The sequence below is a fragment of the Lactuca sativa genome, chromosome 9 (assembly GCF_002870075.4).
Source record: "Lactuca sativa cultivar Salinas chromosome 9, Lsat_Salinas_v11, whole genome shotgun sequence".
NCBI lineage: Eukaryota > Viridiplantae > Streptophyta > Magnoliopsida > Asterales > Asteraceae > Lactuca > Lactuca sativa.
Window position 1 is genome coordinate 13,038,793 of NC_056631.2, and position 16,755 is coordinate 13,055,547.

The 16,755-nt window shown below is 35.7% G+C and overlaps 2 protein-coding genes across 6 annotated transcripts; one reads left to right on the top strand and one right to left on the bottom strand.

The window, feature by feature from the left end:
- Positions 1 to 1,613: 1,613 nt before the first annotated feature.
- LOC111881242 (auxin-responsive protein IAA12) lies at positions 1,614 to 3,650 on the top strand. Of its 2 annotated transcripts, XM_023877660.3 has the most exons (4): positions 1,652 to 2,446; positions 2,637 to 2,926; positions 3,011 to 3,110; positions 3,272 to 3,650. In XM_023877660.3, exons 1-4 carry the CDS (start codon positions 2,016 to 2,018, stop codon positions 3,360 to 3,362), a joined length of 912 nt encoding a protein of 303 aa, XP_023733428.1. In that variant the 5' UTR covers positions 1,652 to 2,015; the 3' UTR covers positions 3,363 to 3,650. The 2 variants fall into 2 exon arrangements, with proteins under 2 accessions (XP_023733427.1, XP_023733428.1); XM_023877659.3 differs by having other exon boundaries at positions 1,614 to 2,446; positions 2,637 to 3,110.
- An 8,747-nt stretch (positions 3,651 to 12,397) lies between these two features.
- Positions 12,398 to 15,206, bottom strand: LOC111881191 (bifunctional TH2 protein, mitochondrial). Of its 4 annotated transcripts, none has more exons than XM_023877588.3 (5): positions 15,055 to 15,206; positions 14,477 to 14,666; positions 14,274 to 14,382; positions 13,885 to 14,175; positions 12,398 to 13,796 (listed from the first exon to the last, which is right to left on the bottom strand). In XM_023877588.3, exons 2-5 carry the CDS (start codon positions 14,662 to 14,664, stop codon positions 12,711 to 12,713), a joined length of 1,674 nt encoding a protein of 557 aa, XP_023733356.1. In that variant the 5' UTR covers positions 14,665 to 14,666; positions 15,055 to 15,206; the 3' UTR covers positions 12,398 to 12,710. The 4 variants fall into 4 exon arrangements, with proteins under 4 accessions (XP_023733356.1, XP_042753918.1, XP_042753917.1 ...); XM_042897984.2 differs by having other exon boundaries at positions 14,772 to 15,195; XM_042897983.2 differs by having other exon boundaries at positions 14,759 to 15,195.
- Between the last annotated feature and the right edge of the window lie 1,549 nt (positions 15,207 to 16,755).

Here is a 16,755-nt window from a genome sequence, read left to right on the forward strand (position 1 = left end):
GAAGGAAAAAAGGTCACGTCATTATTTTAACCATTCCACAGCCAACCTACTAGGTTGTGGAAATGGTGTTCACTATTGAAGTGGTGGTGAAGAAGAGAGAGATAAACACAAAGAAATTCTCCACCAATCCCAGCTATAGTCTTTTTTCGTAGTGGGTACCACGCCACAAGACACCCATCTATTTTTGGGATGGTGTTCACGCCTAGCCTACTATGCCACATATGACATCACGCGTAGTTTGATGCTCCCATACCGGATGAACTTATGTATATTCACATGTAATCTAATTTATAACAAAAAAAATAAAAACTTTATTTGATATTTATTTTTGTGAGTAGAAAGTTGAACATGAATCGTAAAATTACACATCAGCAGGGTGAATTTCAAAAAAGTCGTAGACATAGAGCCCTGAGGAGACTTTATTGGACCCCACATCTTGTCGGCTTGTCGTTTGGATTCCTTGTCCGTGTCCTCTCCTCAATTTCTCTTCTCTCGGCGATATTTCCTTTTACCAAACTTTATTGCTTCTATTTCTGTTTTCTGCCCTCAACCCTTTACTTTAAAGAAATGTCACAATCACCCCTAAAGCTTTCTCTCGTTTATTGTATTGCGCAATAACCCCCTCAATTTTTGTTGAAGCAACCCTTTATTTCTTTCTTTACGGAACTTTATTGTGTCTATGCTTATGAATGGTCAAGAAAAATGGAATAGCTTTGCTTGAAGAAATAAAAAGGATATGTATCACATACTAAAATTGGATAAAATATTCAAACAAATACTATTTAGTTGAAATGTTTTATTCAACTTCAAACAGCATTCAGATTTTCAAACTATATATCTAATTATAAAATATTCAAGTTTTGTGGCTAACTTTTTTTGGTGTACTAGTCAAATAAAAGAATATAAAGAATTTCAAAACCTTTTGATGTTGTGTATTTTATTTTCACGAATGACTAAACTGTTTCAAGATACTTTTAAACAAGATTTAGAGATTGAACCAAGACTTCGACTCACGTTTTGGAATCAATATTCCTTCTAGATCACTTTGACATCATTTTTTCACAGAAATGTCTTGAATTTACAAATATGTATTGTTTCTTTTTTGCTTTTATATATATAATAAAGACACGGCTTAATCTGTTAAGCTATATATAAATGCTTTTTATTAATGTAAATAAAAGTAAAAAAAAACGTTCTCAACTAATATAAATAATACTAAAAAAAAGTAAGGGAAATGACATTTCTCTTATTAATTTTGTTTTTTTTACAAGTTTGTCATCATCTAAACTTTCCTTTCAGTGATTCAAAGATGTCTCAGTTTGTCAAATGGAGTATGAATAGGGCCTGAAACAAATTTTATAAAACGAGTCATTTAATCAAAGAAAAGGAGTTATTCCAAAAGTTGTTTTAACTTGGAATTTACCCAAAAAAAGTGTTTTTTAGATTCTTGTTTTTCTTTCTTTCTTTGTTGGTGCATAGGATTCTATGCTTTTAATGAAGATAATCCTATTAAATATATGAAGGAAAACCCTAACCGAAAAAGAAAAAACAGAAGGGCTTTTGCTTTTAAGAAAGCAACTTTCACAGAAAGAAATACAAGTAGCAAAGTCAGCTGTATTGTGTTGTACTCAAATCATATTTTTTTGTGCAGAAATAGTTGTACTTTTGATGAGAGAAAGCCTGCAACATTTCAGAAATAATTATGGGTCGTCGAGAAGGTTTTTTGTATATTGGTGGGGGCAGAGTGTTTAATTACAAATGGAAACAGAGATGACTGTGTTTGTTTTTGTAATTGTGTGGGGACAAAGTTAGGAGAAATCGATGATGAATTGTGAGACGCACAAAGGGGACATGTGGGTCCCACTCTCCACCATCACCACCCTCCTCCTCCTCCTCCTCCCCCCTCCACCTCCATTGTCTTCTTTTGTATCACCAAACTCACCTCCCCTGTCTTTATTCTCTTTCTCCCAACAAAGTTTAAATCTTTCCTTGTGATTTCAAATATCTCTTGTAAAATGGATGTTACCCTTGGCTTGTTAGGTAATTCTCCGGCCGTTGATGATGGTGGTGGAGGTGGAGTGCCGTCTGGTGGATCAACCACCGCTAGGTCTATCTTGACAGTATCGAAGGAAGATAACAAGAACAACATGGTAACCATGTCTGTTGAGGTTACTTCATCGTACCCTGTTGTCGACGAGAATTTAGATGATCTTGAATTGGGACTCGGGTTGAGTATCGGAATCGGTGGTGGTTTGAAGTCAAAAGCGGTGGTAGCAGGGCCTTGTTGGAATCAATATGCAAGAATCTTGACAGCGAAAGATTTCCCTTCTTTGGTTTCGAAACCTAACTCTTCTTCTTCGTCTTCTTCAGTAAATATCCCAAATTCATCCACTTCTGGTTCCAAAAGAACCGCGGCAGATTCTGTTTCTCCTCCTAATGGTAACAGGTATACAGTTCTTCTACTATATTTCTCTTTCTTCTGATAGAAATTAGGGCTCTTATCTTCAATTCGAACGATATACGAAAAACCATGTACCTTAGGTGTTCCTGTTCTTTGTTTTGGTCAAATTGATCACAAGTTTTGGATTTATTTTGGTTTGCTGATCATTTCTGTTTTTAAATTTCCGTAACTGAAGCGTCGTTGGGTGGCCGCCGGTAAGCAGAGCTCACCGGATCCCTAGTTTGGCGAACAACTCCAAATCACAAACCGAAGAACTTAACTCAATACCCGAACAAAACAAAAACAAGAACACAACGAACAGAATTAAGGATTATTCAACTGCAAGAAACGAGATTTCCTACAAGAAATATCGTTCTGTAAAGGTGAACATGGATGGAACCCTGATCGGAAGGAAAGTCGATCTCAATGCTCACACCTCGTACGAGGCCTTGGCTCAGACGTTAGAAGAAATGTTCTGGGGAAGACGTAAGTTGGTATTTTTGTTTTTGATCTTGATGAAGTTCCTGAACTGCATATTTTGGTGTTTATATTTTTCAATTACTGATGTAGGAGGAGGATCTTCAAGATTATTAGACGGAACATCTGAATTTGTTCTAACTTATGAAGACAAAGATGGAGACTGTATGCTTGTCGGAGATGTTCCTTGGCAGTAGGGTTTCTCAACTTCCATTTCTTAAAAATCCGATTGGATAAATGTATCATATCCGATGTGATGTGATGTGACTTCGGATACTGATATACCAATCAAATATCGCGTTGTATTTGCAACGTGATATGTTAGAACGATCTAACATGTTTATCTGATTTCAGGATGTTTTTAAGTTCCGTTAAGAGGCTTAGGATCATGAAAAATTCCGATTCTAGTGAGCTTTCAAGAAATCAACACGAGACACATAACTGATGCAGTATAATGATATGCATATAAACTTTTATATTTTTGGTTAGATGTAGTCGAACCAAGTTCTTGTTGGTTGAAGGGTGAAAGGAGAGTGATGGTTTGGTTCTACGGGTTGTTTAAATCCAAAGTGTCTCGGGTGAGACCGGTTTTGTCTGGGAGGTTTGTATAAGTGTCTTGTTCTTGGTGCAAGCATATTTTAACTAAGCATACACAATGCACACATCACTGATAATTTGAGTTCTATGATATTGTAATTATGGAATTTACTATATATGAAATTAGGGTTTTGGAGATTTTGTGTAATCTTGGTTGGATTTTTCTTCCATGATCAGCTCTCAAAGTTCAAGATTTGTATGGTTTCTTGTTTATAAATTTTGCATAATCCTCTACAAAAGACCAATGGGCAAGTCCTTACGTGGGTCAAAATCACTATGGGTCTTGTTGGGTTGAACTTGTAAAAACCCACTTATTAACATAGATAAAGAAGTTTGAGTATATCATGATCACTTGTTACATATGACCCGAGAAAATATGTTGTTCCATCTTCCATGTTTGGGTGTGTAGGACAAAATGATGTTAATGGAATAAAATTGCAATTTGCTAACAAAAAATGCAATTTTTTGTTCGATCATAAAAGGTGGAATAAAATGGGACTAAGACTCACTTTCAATCTTTCGTTTGTGCAAAAAGATATGAATGTGATCTTCATCCTCGTTATCAAATAGTTGGCCTGGAAAGTTTGTCTTGTCATGTCTTGTGTAACAAACATATTTCATAAGTCTTCTAGTTTTTAATGTTGATTAAGATGTTATGTCTAGTTGATAACTTTGAATTGCTTCTGTTTTAAAAATGGTATAGAAATAACCATTTTTCGTTATGAGGTGAGGATTCAAGCATCTCTTGAACTATTTATTTTGAGTGCGTAGCCCTAACGAAACTTCAAGTGTTTTAAGTGGGGGCAGTGTGGAAATTATAAACGAACGAAAATCACTTGGAAATAAAAGCTACATGTTTAAGAATCCCCAAGTAGAATCTCTGTTCTTCAAAGAAATAATCTCTAAATCTTTTATAAAAGTTATCAAAACTAAACTCAATTCAAACTGAATAATTAATTCAAACACAAAACTAAGTCACTAACTCCTATTTATAATACCAAACTCTAAAAAACTCTTAAGCTTATAAGAAAACCATAATTATAAAATGCAAGCAAATAAAATAAATGGATATAGAGGAAACTAATCTTTATAAATGTAATTAACAAAAATGGCCAAATTTATCTTACTTTCTAAAAAGAGCCACTTTGCTCAGAACATTTTGTTCCAAACTAGTTATATTTTATCCAAAGTGTTGAGTGACATGTGACAAAAATAAATTTTGAAATTTGACATGGGAGAAAGAAAGTTACATTTCAGACTGTCATTTTATAGTTCAGATTGTCATTTTACATTTCAGATTAAATAAAATACTTTCCGGATGCACATTCCCTAATATTTTCAAATATACCCTTTGTTAAAAATAAATTTTGGAATTTGACATGGGAGAAAGAAAGTTACATTTCAGACTGTCATTTTATGCATTTATTATGAATACAGTTAACCAATTTTAGTCAAAATTTTCAATAACTAAAAATGAGTTCATATTCACGAAAAAACTTCGCTAACCTCCCTCTTTACTATCATAATCTTCAAAGAACCAATTCGGAAACTATTAACCATATCAAAAGAGACGTGAACAACCATTTTAACCTCCCTCTTTATTACCATAATCTTCAAAGAACCAATTCTGAAACTACTAACCATATCAAAAGAGATGTGAACGACGATTTTAACCTCCCTCTTTACTACCATAATCTTCAAAGAACCAATTCGGAAACTATGAAACATATCAAAAGAGATGTGAACGACCATTTTTACCTCCCTCTTTACTACCATAATCTTCAATGAACCAATTCGGAAACTATTAACCATATCAAACGAGATATGAACGACCATTTTAAGTTTTTCTTCGTTGCCCTTGGTAGTGTATCCCATATTGGTGCAACAAGGTCTTATAAGTGGCTATATATGTTGGAGTTCCCTTTCTCTCCACATGGGCTCTTTTGGAGAGACGATCTTGGGCTCTATATATATTTACATGGTATCAGAGTCGGTGTCCTGCACCCCCGTGGTTCAGCACATCCCTCTTTACCCTTATTGAGCCTCCGACTACGAGGGGGGAGTGTTAGTGTATCCTACATCGGTGCAACACGGTTTTATAAGTGGATATATATGTTGGAGTTCCCCTTCTCTCCACAATGACTCTTTTGGGGAGACAATCTTGGGTTCCACATATATTTACATCCATGAGATGTGTGGTAATATACTTTGGTAATATATCACTTGTTTGCTTACCGTAACAATTCCATTAGTATGATTAATGGTCAAATAATTTGTAGATTTAGGCATATATAAAATGTTTTAATCATAACAATTTTTCTTCACTTTAAAAATGAGTTCATATGATGAAGAAGATTGTTATATTTGTTCTGATGAACCATTTCCTGATGATGGCCTAAAAGTTAATCGTAATGAACCATTACGAGCTAAGATGCCTGATTTATATATTTTGAAGTGATGACAAACGATGTAGAAGACGGTCGAAAGGACTTAGAAAAGAGTTGAAGATTTAATGAACGTGTAACCACTTCATAGGGGAAAGAAAATATGAAATGGGTAAAGGATAATAAGAAAAAAACTAAAAGTGTAAAAAAAATATTGTTTGTGCGGATGCGGAGATTAGTATGCTTATAGAAGAATGTGATCTCTTGAATATGCTATTAGAATTAGAAGAACATTTATTAACCATGGAAAAGGAATGTATCTATTTCGATATCGAGATGTATAGCCTGAAAAATTAAGTTTGTAATCAATATAATGTCGTTCTAATAGGTTTGCAAGGTTCTTCTATTGTCTTGTGTCGTTTCGTTTATGTAATGAAAATGAAAAGTAATGTCATTCATTAAAATCATAAGAAGTTACATATTTTTACTTAAATTAATATACATGTTTTCTTATATATAATAAGAATGTATACTTAGGACTTAGGTAAGGTATAACTGAGTTGTCTCTATGTGAACTTCAAACTATTACACATAGATTTCAATTAAGTCCATGTTAGTATCATATGCCCCAACTTGCTCCTAAATTGCCATACTCGCCCCATGTACTTCATCCATTATTTTCGTTGCGTTGGAAACTCTACTATATCCTTAAACATCATAATCACAAGTGTCTGCATATTATAAATCGCTAACTTTCTATACTTTTTGCCTTTTGAACGTGGTAAAGAGATACCCGGTACTAACAATTTCTTTTGTGCATGTTGAAAATCATTAATTAATTCTAACGCAATCCTATCAACAAGACCCATTTGTGTAACCTCATATGTATCAGACGCAACAATCTTTGGAAGTTCTATATGCTTTCAATTTTAACCATCTTGATTTCCTCCTTAGTTTCATTTTTGGATGCTGGTGGGTGTTGATTTTTTTTTCTAGTTCCACAACCAATGTTTTCCTCTGCAAATTCAAATGTGTATGTTTTAGTATTATAAATACAATTATAGTAGATGCATTTAAAATCTGCTTACCTTAAATGACTCTAATTCCAAAAGTTTAAGTAGGTGCGTCATTATCTCCTCATTCATAAAACCAACTTTTTAAGCAACACCCATATAAATGAATCGGGTGCACCTTCGAACTGATGTAAAATATTGCTTTGGATTTGGGAGTATGAAAATCACTCTTGTTCAACATAACAGAACATTATGCTACGAAGAAACGACAAGAAATAAAACCTTCCTATACTCGATAAATTAAATTCAAACTATTCTTTATATTCTCGACCGTTTTTCATATTCGAAAATAGGGTTTTATTTTGCACATGATTTTCTGGGTTACTTAGGGTTATTTAACTTACTTACTTGTTGCCAAACATGTACCGTCCCAATTTTCAAAATAATTTTTTTGTTTTTAAACACATATTTTCATAAACATATTCAAGGGAAAACCTTTTATTTGTAAACTATAGTTCAAAAACATAGTTATATAGAAAATTACCGTGGAATCTCAAATCATTAAGTTGTTGATGTTTGTGTATACAGTTCTGCCTTCGTATCCCCACAAACCGATAAAGTACATGAAAACATTTAATCCACAACTTTAAGCCAAAGCTTAGTGAGTTCTCTAAAATACTTCATTTGCCAATACACATACAATGCATGTATACATGAGCCTTTAGTCTGAATGGACCATCTCGCAAGGCCTAGAGTACACCTGGACTGCTCTCCCGAGCCTACAGTCTAACTCGACCTCCCTTCGAGGCCTACAATATAGCTAGACCACTCCTTTGGGCCTACAGTACACCCGGACCACCCGTGTATCTTGACCTTGAACACAAAGCAGGACCGCCTCAACCAAACCACAACATGTCGATGTATGCACATAAACAATAACAAACAAACACATGTAATCATAGCAGATCTACTAGTCTAACAGATCACTACAACATAACAACTTCCTACACATAAGTATATATACTACAATACAAAATATAGTGAGAAAACTCACCTCGTAATCAAACAGGAATCACCACAACTCACATAAAGACAAGGATGGCTCAACAACCAACTAATCACAAATAAAAGGTTAAACCTTAATCTATGACCCTAAACCCTAAAGTTTAACCTAAAGTCAAACCTAGTCGAAAGTCAACATATGGTCCAAAAGCGCACCACGCTCCTTAAGAGCGCCCGATGCTCACTATGGGATAAAATAGTCAAGATCTAGTTCAAAATCAAGCACACATCAGAAAACCCAAAAGTTTGTTGTGCTAAGGACAAGCGCACCGCGCTCAGGCTGAATCCAAAGGGCTAAATGACTTAATTAGTTAAGTCAATCCCCAAATTATAGATCTGAACTCCCATATGGTCCAAATTGATAAAGTTTCCAACTTTATCCATTAAGCGTTTCCAAAACAACCAAGATCTAATCTTCATGTCTAAAAAAGTCTAAGAATGCATTTCTTTCAACTTAATTTGTATTCCCACGATAGACATAGTTTTTTAATATTCATCAAATCACATAATATTTATCCAAAAATCCATCCTAGTAGCAAATATATCATAATCATCGAAGTATAATAACAATCAACAATGCAGACAATCATCAGGGGGATAATGTTGTGCAGTCAATGCGGGCTCTTCCCATTAGAGCTGGAAGTACCTGAAATATTCAAACCAAAAAACCATAAGTACAAAGCTTAGAGAGTTCCCCAAAATACCACATACCATACAAAGGGCACAACCCAACATACAAAGGGCCTAACCCAACATAAACACAAATGGGCCAAACCAAAAAAACATGAAAATAGGCCCAACCCAATATACACATAGGCCCAACCCAACATACATGAAAATGGGTGCAGTCCAATATACATAAAAATGGGCCCAACCTAATACATAAATGTAAAAGACAAAGACAGCTAGCATCCTACACAGTATAGTGAGAAGACTCATTTAACTCACGAAATCAACCAAGAACACTGCTCACTGCCATGTGAACGGTGTTACGACCCACCTATTGAATGAAACAAGGTCCCACCTTAGACTAACCTCTAAAACTAACCATTTTGACCAAAAGTCAAGCTAGGTCAACAAGTCAACGATCAAGGTTAAATTCACGGTCAACACTTCTATTAGATGACCCTCACATTGTGACCAAGTTATGGTCACGTTATGGGAAACAGACTCAACCTAGTCCTAACTCAGTCATGAAACAACTCAGTCTCGATCCAAACCATCATCACGTCGTGATGTACAGGTCATAACATTGTGCCGAAATCAGTCCAAGTTAATCGGGAAAACCCTAGTTGTCACGTTGTGACAGAGAGGGTGTCGCGTCAAGAAAACTGGTTATCCCACCTTAATGGATTAATCCATTTTCCATTGATTCCATGAGCTCTGAAGCTCAGATCTGATTCTTCCCAAGGTCTTAATGGATGAAGTTTCCAACTTTATCCATTAGGACATCCCTCTATGGCAAGATCTCATGTCCAAGGTCCTTTAAGGCCACTTAATGCTTGGAATCAATCATTAAGCATGTAATTTAGAAAGTATTCAATCCAAAACTTCCAAAAGGTTGTAGGGTCCCTAATGATCCCAAAAAATGCAAAATTTATGAACATACATGTCCTTTCCCAACCCTAGGTCAAAAGATGCAATGTGACCAAAAATCTGTGCAAGACTCCCCAATCACCACAACATCCTAGATCTATGAGAATATATGCTCTTGGGACACAAAGAGATCATAAAGTTGCAAACTCTATCTCTTCTACTCATCCCAACACCACAAATGGGGCCAAATATGGCTTAGAGTTTAGATCTAAGAGGCATACAACAAAAGATGAGTGTTTGAGGACTTACAAAAAGTCCAGAAGCTGCACACAAGGATAATGAGAGATTGCTTGGAGGATATAGACACCAAAAACTTCTTCTTCTTCTTCCTTCAAAACCACCAAAACTTGAAAAATAAGCTCAAAAACTTCAAGAGAGCTAGGGTTTGGCCAAAGGGTTTAGAGGTGATTGAGGTTGAGGGTGGAAGAAACCCTAGCCCCTCACTTGCTTTAAATAAGGTACAAGTCCAAAATTAGGGTTTTACATCTGATTAGGTGTCACGTCGTGACTCATAGAGTCACTTGTGACACACAATTGATCAATCCCAAAGAATGCGGCCATGTCATGATGTGATGGTGCTTCCCTCACGTTGTGACGTTCCCAAAACTCATATTTGCTTTACATTTCCATACCTCAAGAATCCAGATGTAACATAATCTATTAAGTCCAAGCCTCTAACTTTCAGATCTAAAATGATATGGTGTCAAGATGGATAAAGTTTCCGATTTTATCCATAACAATGCCCACAAACTTACAAGATCTAGATTTTAATGCACCAAAATGACCAAAAGGACCAAAATAATATTCATGGCTAAAAGAATATACACAAGATGCCAACTTTCCAAGTCTAAATGGTATACTCAACAATCCTAACTGCTCAAAAGGAGTTGGAGTTATCTCAACTCCAACTCATCACCAAAATGGGACCAAAAGTGCATAAAAGGGACCATTAGCAAGATCTAACAACTAGAAAGGACAGGTTGAAGCTTTATACTTACAAAAGTCTAAAAAAAATGAGAACTTTATGGATCCAAACTTGAAACAAAATCCCTTGCAACCAACAAGACTTTCTTGATCTTTAATCTTCATCAATTTACCACCAAGATGCACCCTAAAATGGTTTGGGGAGAGAGCATAAGCTCACTTTACTTAAAGGAGGCTAGGGTTTCACTCAAAGAATAATATAGGGGTGTTGGAGGCTGAAAATGATCAAACCCTAAGCCCGCTGAGTCGGGGGCGCTCCGCGCTCCTTAAAGGCGACCTGCGCTTTTGCGAAAAATTTCAGATTTTCAGATTTTAAGCTTCAACTTCAAACAATCATAACTTCTTCGTTTCAACTCTGTTTTCAGTGATCTTTATATGCATGTGAAGGTATTGACAAGCCCCACAATCATATCTGCTTATTTTTGATTTAATACATATCGAACTAAAATCTTTAATTCATGCAAGAAGCTGAATGTACCACCTTTCCCATTTTACCCTTTTGCTTCAAAGCAAAAAGTTTAGGGCTTTAACCACTTAACTAACATTATCAATATCCGATAAGGTCTAAGCTCTATTCCTTTGAAGCTTAAGATCTTTACTCGATCAAAATACAATCCGCTATCCCGAAATTAAAAACATCCCAAAACTAGGTGTTACAAAAAGTCATCGTAAAAAATTTAACAACAAAAAAAATGGAAAAAAACCCAAAATCGAGGCCTTCAAATATGAAACATTTTGAACCGTTTGTTGTATTCCAAAATCGATCTCCGCATTTCGGGCAAGCAATTTAAATTTTCAGAGTAGAAAAACAAGTGAAACTAACTGGATTGTCTTTGTTCAAAATAAATTTCAAATCCTAAGTTGATTTTTTTTGACAAATCCAGAACAACGTTCAGGTAGGAGGTGGGTCATATTTATTTAGGAGGAGGACCATAAAATGGGCTTTGACTAGTTTTCATAAGGTCTGGAATGATCCCCAACCATTTCGAAAAAGATGGTTACACAAATGTATAGCTTCTTTCTAGCCTAACATTTGTGCCTACTTTGCAAAAATGACCCAATCGACTTCATTACCGGAGTGACCTTGTTTGTTTGAGAGTCCCATGTTTTGTCACCTACCTTAATCCTCCTTTTCGGCTTCATTCATTTGTTTTAGGGTTGCCATTAGGGATGTTTAGTTTTTGGATCAAATCGAATTATCCAACCGGAGAATTTGAATTGTACTATTTGGTTCGGATAATCATATTTTTTTATTGGTTATAACCAAAATCGAATTATTAGTTTATATTTCAAATTGGTTTTGGTTAATAAAATGAGAACCAAATAGTTTGAACAAACCATATACCAACAATTTATTTATTTATATTTTTTACTTAAATATATGTATTTAGTAATTTATTATTTATTTAGAGTTGTTATCAATTAAATTAGAAGACATGTCAATAAAATGTCTTTATTAATATAAATTAAAGTTTAGAAAACATTTGCTTTTATTTCTTTTATAAAAGTTGACTTTAATGACAAGATATTATATAATTTGTGGATTTAAATTTGACAACTTAAACTTATTAAGTTGAAGTTTGTATATATTTTGAATCTCTAAACTCTTGATAATCAAGAGTTGTGAAAACTGATCCCACGGAACTATAATCAATCTAGTTGGTTTCTGATCGGATTATGATTTAGTTCAGTCTATTCATATCCATATTTTAAAAACCGAAATCAATTTGGATTAGCTTGATCGGATTGGCTCGCAACCATCCATTCAAACAAAAACCGATCATTGAGAGGTTGCAAGTAAAAAACTGCAAAAGGGTAGGAGATGCAAAAAAAAAACAAGCATGCAACTGAAAATGGACTCATTGATCATTGCATAGAACAGTATATACAATTCAGGAAACCACTTTACTTACATATTACAATCCAAAAAATCATTCCAATATTGTTACACTTGCACACAAATCTACAAATCCCACAACCAAACCTGTAAATTATACCCAAGGGTGGCGACCTTTTTAAAATACTCAAGGCTCAAACCTAGCCATTACTAATAATCTGGCTATAAACCCTACAAATCACTAATCACTGTTATTCTGTATTAGGGTAATTATAGATATATATATTTATATGTACTTCATTTTCATCTTGTCTCATTCATCAGATCATACACCCCAAAATGAAAGCATGAATCTCAGCCCAACTAGAAACTGTGTAAAGAGTACCAGACAGACCTTTCCATGGACACCCGCCTTCAATAAACTCTCTTTGTTTCTTCACCAAACCAGAAAACAAAGGCACAAAAGAGAACCCAAATAAACCTCCAAGTCTCTCTAAATTAGCACTTGGTGAGATCACAATCCCTATATCTGCTTTCAACAGGCAAAGCAAGTCTTCCACTGAACCCCCAATGTAAACTGACAACTTCCCGCCTTTCTTGCAGATTTCATCAAAAGTTTGAAGCTTTTCTATCGGACATTGCACCTTCTTCAAGATCTCTCCACTTGATATTGATTCCTCAAAGACCAACTCATTTGAATGCACATCAGGAAATCCTGAATCACCAGAGGAAAAGGCAGATCTAATGAGATCACCAGACCAACAGTAGGAAAGTATATGAGCATCAACTGCAACATCTTTCATCTTCTCAATCTCTCTAAAGAACTCTACACAACCATCTTGAAAAACAAGGTGTTCACCAGCCCACTTAATATCATCCATATGCAATCCTTTCAAAACACCAGACCTACAAACTCTTAAATTTCCTGCCTTTTCTAGATCTGATAACTCACCAAGTGCTTTACACAAGCTTTCAAAGTTGAACTCCATGACTTTTTCATTAAGCATGATGCTGTCGATACATTCTTCATATTCTCTGACATACTGGCCATGAAGACTGCTCCAAACATCCCGATTATCCAACAAAGTGCCATCTGAAAGAGACTCATATCCATTCGAGTTTACAGTCTTTGATGATTTTATAATAGCAATATCAGCCAAAAGGGCACATGAATCAACAGCACTACATGTCAAGTCGAATCCACTACATATCACAACATTGTGTTCTTCAGTTCCATGAAATCGATACAAGGGTACTATGGTGTTCTGAATGATCGGTTGAGTTGAGTAAAAATCTACTTGAAGCTTCATGGCTTTGTGATAGATCGTTTCTACAAACTGAAGCTCTTCACCGGTCAAACACACGGTCAATTTATCCAACAGTTCTTCGATCTGAGATGCTGAAGCCTAAAAGTGGAGCAAATATATATATAATAATATAATATAAGATTCCAGTTTTCTTGATTGATTAAGTTGAATGGATGATGAGACAAACCTCGTATTTTTGAGAGGAGAGACTATCGATCCATTTTTTGTAAAGATGGATGTTTTCATCAGGTTCAAGAACTGCTTGTATCTCCTTGCTTAAAAATGATTGAAGCCTCATGGAGGGTGCCATGGCAGCAAGGGCATAAGCAGAAAGCTTAGTTTTCTCAAATGGAGTTGCGAGCTTACCAGGGAATCTCTCTCCTACTGCTTTTCCAGATGCTGTTGCCAGCAAGAAATCTGTATATTTGATCATTGCACGATCTGAAATATTCCCTGTTGGAAGTTCAAAGCCCCATTCCTGCATTAATAAATACTAATCAAACCTAAATTCATCAAATTATATCTTTTTATACTGTTGATATTGTAGACTATAGACATTGGAATTCAGACGCCTACTTGGACAATTGATCGAAACATTGTCATCTTCTTCAACACCCGTTTTCTGATCTTACAAATTACGGTTTTATCGTCATCGTCATCTGAGCATTCTTCTGCCATCTCTAAACTAAAAAGCCATAAATTCAAAACAATTACATACATGAAGTGTAAGAAGAAGATCAATACACGACTTATACATAGGAATGAGCTACCAAACTTACGCCTCAGCAGAAGCTTGAAGAAAACGAAGATCCTGAGAGATACAATGGAGGAAAGAGCCAGAATCCAACTTCCCAGATGCTAGTGACAATATATAAGGAGTATAAATTGCGAATACAGATTCATTTGTCGATTTTACCCATAAACTTTTCGCGATCCCTGCCTCATCTCTAATCGCTAAACCCCCCATTTCTAAGATTAAAAAAAAAAAAAAAAAAAAGAACTTGAGACAACAAACTTGGTTTTTCCTTTTTAATAACAGAAAGAATTAGATAAAGCCCAACATCAAATAACAACCCCCCTAGATACAATTGAATATTTTGGATTAAATCAGACAGCGATTGGTTGAATTTTCCGTAAGAAATTCAGGATTCTCGCGACCCCTCCTTCGAAGATTGGAAGAGACAAGGATTTTATGGCAAGAAACTTGATCTTTTTCAAAATTGGAAAAAACAGATGAAACCCCACATCAGATAACACCCCCCACACATACAATTGAGTAACTGAGGACAAGATCCATTCAAATTCAACAACATAACAGACTAAACAGAATTGCTTGTAATCCACGATGCGTTGTAACCTTCATAAGAAATTCATGACTTGCATTTATGAGTTTCGGGGTAATTTGATTGGGTCTCCGGAGACGAATATAAAAGAAATTGACGAGGGGGCGATGGCTGGGTCAAGTGCCGCCGACATGGGAGACTCGTGAATTGAGAGAACTCGTTGTTAATGGGGAATTTGAAGTCAATGATTTTGACTTTTAAACAACCGAAGAATTAGCCGTCGCCTTCCGTACGAATAGCACACAATAAGTTTTTAAATAACTTTTTTATTTTATTTTTGAAAGGCTAAATTCATTAAACAAAAGACTAAACTGCCCAAATGGTTATGTGGTTTGCTGCTACTTTGGTCCAAAAAGGTTTGGACTAGCACCAGAGGTTCAAAGTTTTCATTTTGTTGCGAGTTTGGTCCAATTTGATTTAAACTTTTTAAGAATGACGAATTTGCCCTTACTTTTGTTTTTTAGTTTTTATTTATTTATTTAAATACATTTTACAATTTTTATAATTAAAAATAAAACAAAAAAATACTACCCATATCCCTACCCCATCCTCCCCCCCCCCCTCTTAGCCCACTACCGGTTATGATATCACCGCCACCGTTAATTACCATCGCCACCGCTACCACCACAGTTGGTCACCAACAACCGCCACTACCACCGCCCCATCGGTCACCACCAACACCACAACAAGATAAATTGAAACTCAAGAACTACCACCACCATCTGATGACTTCAAACTTTTTTTTTTCCAGATATGCAACCATAAATTCAAGAACTACTAGAATTTTAATCCCACAAGAAAAATCAAATTTGTGACAAGAAAAATTAGATAGAGTGTGGAATGCATATGATAATTACCGGTAGAGCTCCACTGATCTTCTTCCTCCGAGAAACCCTAGCGGAGCAGCACCTCTTCGCAAAACCCGTAGCGTCTCCGAGGATCTACTGAAACCCTAATCATTGGCGGTGTCGGTGCCCTTCCCATTTTGGCTCTACGTTTGTAGATTTCCAGCTGCAGTGGTGACCCTCCGATCTGAAAATCTTACTGTCGAAACCCTGGTTTGCTGCCCTCCTTGTATTGGGTTCAAGCTTTGGAATCATTTGTCGTCACTGTCTTCGTCTTCGTCGATGTTTCAGATGGTATCCAGATTTGTTAACAGAAGAAAACGATGATGTTGCCTCCCTCTCAAACGAAAAAGATGATGCCAGATTTCCACATTGGAGACTTCCCTTCACAGCCGCCATCCTTTGTCTTCTCCATTTCCCATATCTGTTCACCAATCTTCAATGATGAAATGAGAGAAAGAAGAAAAACCCTTTGACTTTGCTAGTTTCTAGCTCCAATAGACGCCAGTCTCTATGCCTCTATGATTGTTTCTCTTTATCTCCCTTCTACCAACTTCAGGCGGTGATGTGTCTGTGCTACCGACGGCAGCCTTGGTGGTGGTGGTGGTGGTTGAGCTTTGATAAATAAACTTGATAAAAACAAAAAGGTAGATAACAAAGGTCGGGTGGGGAGGGGTGTTTAAATTTTATTTTTTTATTTATTTTAATAACTACACTTACTAAAAAATTAAAAAAAGAAAACACCAAGGGTAAATTTGTCATTTTAGATCTTTTCAAAATACTTTGGACCAAACTCGCAACAAAATGAAAACTTTGGACCTCTGGTGCTAGTCCAAACCTTTTTGGACCAAAGTGGCAATTTTGAGCTAA

Bases quoted from the DNA above. Each gene is read 5' to 3' on its own strand.
- LOC111881242 (XM_023877659.3), top strand. From the start codon at position 2,016: ATGGATGTTACCCTTGGCTTGTTAGGTAATTCTCCGGCCGTTGATGAT. The intron at 2,447-2,636 runs GTATACAGTTCT...CCGTAACTGAAG, and splicing joins TCTCCTCCTAATGGTAACAG to CGTCGTTGGGTGGCCGCCGG. The intron at 3,111-3,271 runs GTAGGGTTTCTC...ATCTGATTTCAG, and splicing joins GTCGGAGATGTTCCTTGGCA to GATGTTTTTAAGTTCCGTTA.
- LOC111881191 (XM_023877588.3), bottom strand. From the start codon at position 14,664: ATGGGGGGTTTAGCGATTAGAGATGAGGCAGGGATCGCGAAAAGTTTA. The intron at 14,176-14,273 runs GTAGGCGTCTGA...TTATTAATGCAG, and splicing joins TGTTTCGATCAATTGTCCAA to GAATGGGGCTTTGAACTTCC. The intron at 13,797-13,884 runs GTTTGTCTCATC...CTCCACTTTTAG, and splicing joins TCTCCTCTCAAAAATACGAG to GCTTCAGCATCTCAGATCGA.